At 36.6% G+C, this 6,325-nt stretch overlaps 1 protein-coding gene and 1 non-coding gene across 2 annotated transcripts; one reads left to right on the forward strand and one right to left on the reverse strand.

Moving 5' to 3' along the window:
• On the forward strand, positions 1-72 carry Trnah-gug. Its single transcript has one exon. It is a non-coding gene; the product is annotated as a tRNA-His (tRNA).
• Positions 73-2,963: 2,891 nt separating this feature from the next.
• On the reverse strand, positions 2,964-5,940 carry LOC124160457 (piggyBac transposable element-derived protein 3-like). The gene is made up of 3 exons (XM_046536308.1): positions 5,732-5,940; positions 5,148-5,288; positions 2,964-5,056 (listed from the first exon to the last, which is right to left on the reverse strand). Exons 1-3 carry the CDS (start codon positions 5,913-5,915, stop codon positions 3,399-3,401), a joined length of 1,983 nt encoding a protein of 660 aa, XP_046392264.1. The 5' UTR covers positions 5,916-5,940; the 3' UTR covers positions 2,964-3,398.
• Between the last annotated feature and the right edge of the window lie 385 nt (positions 5,941-6,325).

Below are 6,325 nucleotides of genomic sequence, written 5' to 3' on the forward strand. Positions count from 1 at the left end.
GCCGTGATCGTATAGTGGTTAGTACTTTGCGTTGTGGCCGCAACAACCCAGGTTCGAATCCTGGTCACGGCAGTGTGTCATCACTGGCACGGCAAGAGGCTTTTTTTTACATTTTCTTTCAGAAATATTTTTAGCCAATGCATGTAAGAGGCATTGTGAGCTCGTTTTATGTTTATTTAATTTTCCTTACATTTTTTTATTCGTAAGAGTATTGTCCACGTTGGTTGTGAATGCGTTCGCTTAGGTATAAACTATGATCTCTTTCCTACTCTTAATTATTTAACAAGTTTAAATACTTGACAAATAATTGAAACTAAATAAAAATCGGTGAGATGTCGACTTTTTCCAAGATAAGTTCAAATTGTTCCAACTATAGGGTATTCGATTGATTCCACGCCTTTTCTCAAGACACTCACCCCTTTATGTTGATTGCGGGAAGCCCTTTCTTTATTCAAAAATTCATCTCTACGAGTTTTCTAAACGATTTTAAAGTTGCCGCACCTCACTTCAGTTAACGAAAAATCATGTTCACACCCCTGCGACTATCATAATTTCATCGATAATTATTATTACGTCTTGTACTTGGATTCGGCACGTTGCGCTTATCGCTCATCAATATGAATGTATAACTAAGACTGGCTGAGGTAACCGTTTATATTTTATTATTTAACATCTGATACATCTTAACATATTTAACCAGAGTAATTATTTAGCATCTACATGTACATAATACCCTACGAGCCACCTGCAGAGGATTTGCTAGGGGGTGACTACTCACTAGCATGAAAGGCAATCCCCACTCAGTCATAAAAATAGTACATGTACATCTACATAATACCCTGCGAGCCACCATTAGAGTGTTTGGCAGGGGATGATCAATCGCCTCTATGCAGTTGTACTCCCACATCCACATCACACGGTCCAAAAAACGTCACGTATACTAACAAATTATGCTACCACATGCTGTTAGAAATAATAATAAAATTCAGAAACATGCATTAATTTTAACATAAGCTAGTAGGCTACACTAAAGGTCATATAATTTATTTGTGAGTTCTAACGCTGCCGTTATAATCTCTTATTGATCGTGGAAAAGAAAGACATTCTGAACCTGTCTGTTCTACAATCTATCTCCCTTATTTTATTTATATGATATGATATTCTGCAGTATGTTGGCGATCATGAGATATGGCTAACTTCGTCAGAAAAGACACTGCTCTTGAATTTATCTAAAAGGTTTAGTCTATTTTTCAATCTACAGTCCGACAGAGATTCCCATCCGAGTTTATCTAAGAGGTCAGTTACACTAACAAGACTATCGTAACGACCTTTCACATACCTGGCAGCTCTTCTTTGCACGCGTTCTAACTCTGTTATTAAGCCTTTTTCATGAGGGTCCCAAACACTGGCAGCGTATTTTAAATGTGGTCTAACGAGGGAAAAGTAGCTAATTCCTCTCACTTTGTCGTCGCACTTTCCTAATATTCTTTTAACAAAACCCATTTTACGATTAGCTTTTAGAAGAGTAGAGGGAAAGAGTATCTCAGTCATCCGCGCATTACTGGCCGAATGTGGCGATGAGTCAGCGGCGAATCGACGCGGGAGGGATGTCGAGATAGTCTCTCCACAAGTCTGGACCGCCTCGCAAGGTCGAAAACGCCCACCACTGATGCAAGAGCTCTTGACAAATGCACCGCCTCGCCAATGCACATTCATGGCGACAGCTGCTCTTTTTCCCCCATCCATCCGTCGCGTGGTGTCGTTGTTTGCGTTGGTTGAGTTGAGAACAGCACATGTTGGCGGAGGTCGTATGATCTGCCCTTGACAACCGAACGAAGGACAAAAGAAGGGGTTGTTTACCCCCCATAGCTGTCTTTAAGATGGCTTCTTCGGGGAGCGAAATTTAAGTAATTTTCGCGAGAATGTTTAAATATTCTCTCCTAATTGAAGCGTTTGATTGCATCAGACTTATTTTCGCGGCAACAAACTTCAAAAATCCGCTCGCCTCTATACCTAACGAGAGAGTAGTTCACAGATTAGATTGATTTGGATGGTTAGTTTTTACGAATAGCAGAGACTATTATTGTTTCTCCAAAATTTAATAACTTTTACTACTAATTACTGAATACGGTTTTAGGAATTAATTCATATTTTAGCAATAGGTAGTTGCACTTTTACATAGCTATGTGATGACTTTGTGAGCCAAAAGGCGTGGTACGCCTTAAATAATTATGTAAAAGTGCAACTAGCTTTTATTTAAATTTTGTCGAACTTCCACTATATCACGACTGAATCGGTTGAACATATGAAAGTGTTTTGACTCTGCAGTCCAACTTTATTTAGACTTTTTAGACAGTGAACATCACGCTACTATTGTTAGTATTCCATCAACTATTTGAGCAAAAAGTTTCAGAAAAATTAAAACAATGTGGTCGTTCACTCAGACCCAAAATCATTCAGTGAATTCGTTTGATGAAATAGAAAAAGATTTAATGACTCGAACAGAAGTCTTCACTATGCAACTCTTCTCTCAAAAGTTTAAAATAGAAAAAAATCACAATTGTTTCTCCCCACTTTTCATGAGTCGGTGACGACACTAGAGTCCTAGTGTATTCTGAAACGTAAAAGGATATATATTTTTCTTTATTTGTATTAATCTTATATATTTTTCAAAATCTTTCAGTCTGAAGTGAAAAGAGTAGTAAGGGAGCCTATTTTATTTAATTGTCCAACGGTCTAAGTATGGAGGTACTAGGAGCAAAGGCATAAATCAATAATAATTTATACTTTTGCAAAAATAATTAATGATAAAGTTGTATTGCATCACATAAATAAAATAAGACAGGTAGACTGCAGAACAGATATATTCAGAATGTCTTTTTTTCCACAATAAATAAGAGATAACGGCAGCGTTAGAATTCATAAATAGATTAACCCTTTCAGACCTGATTTATTTTTAACGATCTAAAAAAATATTTTTCAGCAGAAACTACTTTCATATAAACTAAATAATGATTGTATGTAGTTTAAATAGTAAATGTATTGGTAATTGTTTAAATAATTTTATGTCCATTATAATGGACATTGGGACTATAGGGTTGTATATGCCGGTTGTTCTTGAAGTTTTTGCCCCTTGATACTACTAGATGGCAGCACCCATTCCTATCAGGAATTATATAAATTACATGAAAATTTACTCAATATTTGGTCTAAGTTGCACATTTTTTACAACGTTAAATTTGACATGCCTACCTACCTGTTGAATTCCAGATTATACTAAGAGTGGACTAATTTTTTGTGATAAAAATACATACTTTTTATGAATTTGAAACCTTTATTGTACATAGTTGTGTATAGCAAAATATGTTACATCAACATAACTGGTTCAGAATAATGAACTAGTGATGGAATAACTCAAAAGAGTTTCTTCCCTTTACAAAACACAAATTTACATTACATTTTACGCAAAATACATGCGTTTTTCCCCTGCAACCAATTGCCTTGCAACGGGTAGCCTCTTTGATATCATCATATTCCGGGAAATGATCAACTAAATCTTTCTGAGTTTCCTGATATGGCCTACTCTCAACCTTATTTTTTTTTGTTACTGCCTCCTGCTTGGGGCTACTGCTTGGTCTACCTCTTTTATTTTTTTCAGCGATCTTGTTTGCAGATATCAAGCTGTTTGCCAAGTAAAGACGAAAATGAAGCAAATCTAAAACTTCCGTCCTCGGCGTGGACGCGGCTGCATTATCTTGCTTATATTCCAGCCAACTGTTTACTACAGCTATATCAATTGCGTGAAATAACATACGCAAAGTCCACTTCTTTGACTTTATGTGTATTCTATAGAAGCTTATCAACTGGTTTAGTTTGTCAACACCTCCCATGGAATGATTATAGTATCTAACTACTGCTGGCCTGGCAACTTGCTCGAATTTCTTTTGCTTTTTATTCCAACGTCGGACTTCATCCATCTCCTCTACACCTACGAAGTTTGAAGCCAACACCACTGACTTATTATCATACCACTTCACCAGAACTATATTGCTCTCACTGCTCACCAACTCGTCATAGCTACCTCTTCCACGTTTCCCCAATTCCTTATCTGTATGTAATGGAGGATTTCCAAATCTGTTTGTCCTCACGGTGCCTGCTGCAAAGATTTTCTTTACTTTCAGTGCTTCAAATAAATGAAAACTAGAAAAATAGTTGTCAAAATACAGGAAATGACCCTCCGTTTTTATGCGTTTAGTCAGCTGCAGAACAACTGATGCTCCAAGTCCAAATCTCTTCAAATATTCGGGTTCAATTTCCGTGGTGGCTCCTTGGTAAACAAGGAAATCATAGCAGAGGCCACTCTGTCCACACAAGACAAATATTTTAATCCCCCATGGGGAAGGTTTTCCCTTCATGTACTGCTTCAAGGATAATTTCCCCTTGAAAGGTACCATTTGCTCATCTACGCAAATATTGCTTTCCATTTGCAGTTCCAAGCACCTTTTTCGCACAGAATCAAGAAGGGGACGAACTTTGAATAGCTTATCATGACATATCGTAGGAGTACTCAAATTATTGACCACATGTAAGTTAGATCGTAGTGAAAAAAATCGATCTCTGGTCATATTCTCATGGAACACAGATATTCCCAAAGCTTTGTCCCAGTACAGTCTTACTCTTGGGAGATTTAATGAACCCATTATAATGTGCATACCAACGAGTTTTTCAATTTCTGTTTTATTCGTTGGCTTGAAATTTGACTTTCCTTTTTGAAGGGCATACATATTTGTCTTTTCTGCCATATTTTCATACTGATCTGAACTGATGTAGCGGGAAAAATATTCCAAAGGCAAACCAACCTCAACATCGTCTTTGTCTCTTCTTTCAATGGCACTCTGCAATCCAATCGCTTGGTTGTATTTTTGCCTTTTCCACGTTATGTTTGCTTTGTCAGAAAGTCCAAAATTCAGCAATTCCTCGTTTTCCGGTTGTCCATCTGAGAGAGCTGGAATTTCAATCTCATCTTCGTATTGATCATCTCCATCACCGTTAGTTCCTGTAGTTTTTCCAAATGGATTGTAACATTTCAAAATTGACATTTTATCAGCGAGAAATATGCATTTCTTAGAGTTAGAATTCTTGAATACCTGGTATTTGAGGGGATGTGGAGAGTTGCTCATCTGCATCAGTATCATCACTATCTAAGCCTTCGATTTCTGAGTCGTTTGGATCCTCTAGGTACCCAATAAGTGTTTTGATATGTTCAGCATCGTTGATATTGAATGCATCTAAAAATTACACAAAATCTTATATTGCTAAGAATCACCATTCATAACTAAATCACATATTATGCTAAGTAATAAAAATAGCAAAATAAAACTAATTGTGATGCATAAAATATATAAACCCAGAGAATATGGTATCTATTTACATATGAAATAAATTATCAGCCAGTATAATGGTAACATACACGTAGAAAATAAAATATACTTGAAATGTTTACAGCACTGCACGGGAAGGAAAGTGAAAGGAACAGTACTGACTCTTCCTCGTGGTCCGATTGTCCATTGCAATGGACATTCATTCAATGATGAACATCGCAAAAACTTAAAGTTATAAATAATATTTTAGACTCATATCACAATTACTAAACAATGAGGAATGTTTAAAAAATTCTGCAATCCTCTAGGACCAATAGTACTTAAAAAATAAAATCTACACTTTCACGTACCTTTAGCAGTTGATGAAGTGGATGCCATTTCTGAAATGAGCTCCCTTCGCAGCCAAACCGCTTTATCGGCACACGGCACCACTCGCATAGTAGTAGACAAAGTATCACTGAATGACGGGAGCTCAAAAAAAAACTTGAGAAGACATCGCATACAATGTAGCAATACATTGAAACCTATGTCCATTACAATGGACACCAGGTCTGAAAGGGTTAAATGACTTGTAGTGTAGCCTACTAACTTATTTATAACTTAATGCATGTTTCTGAGTTTTATTATTATTTCTAACAGCATGTGGTAGTATAATTTGTTAGAATGCGTGACGTTTTTGGACAGTGTTGTGTGCAAGTGAGAGTCCAATAGCATGCTGTATGCTGGTGATTGATCACCCCCCGCCAAACATCATAATAATAATAAAATGCCTTTATTCGGGTGAGGTTGTGACTAAGAAGTCCCCTCTTCCACCTAACCCCTCGATAGCGTCAATGAAAACATATTAAAAATGGTAGACAAACGTTTACAATACAAAGGATGAACAATATACACTATTTGTGAAAAGTCAAAAATATAAAGAACTATATGTGAAAATGTTGTGT

This window comes from Ischnura elegans, chromosome 6, assembly GCF_921293095.1.
Source record: "Ischnura elegans chromosome 6, ioIscEleg1.1, whole genome shotgun sequence".
NCBI lineage: Eukaryota > Metazoa > Arthropoda > Insecta > Odonata > Coenagrionidae > Ischnura > Ischnura elegans.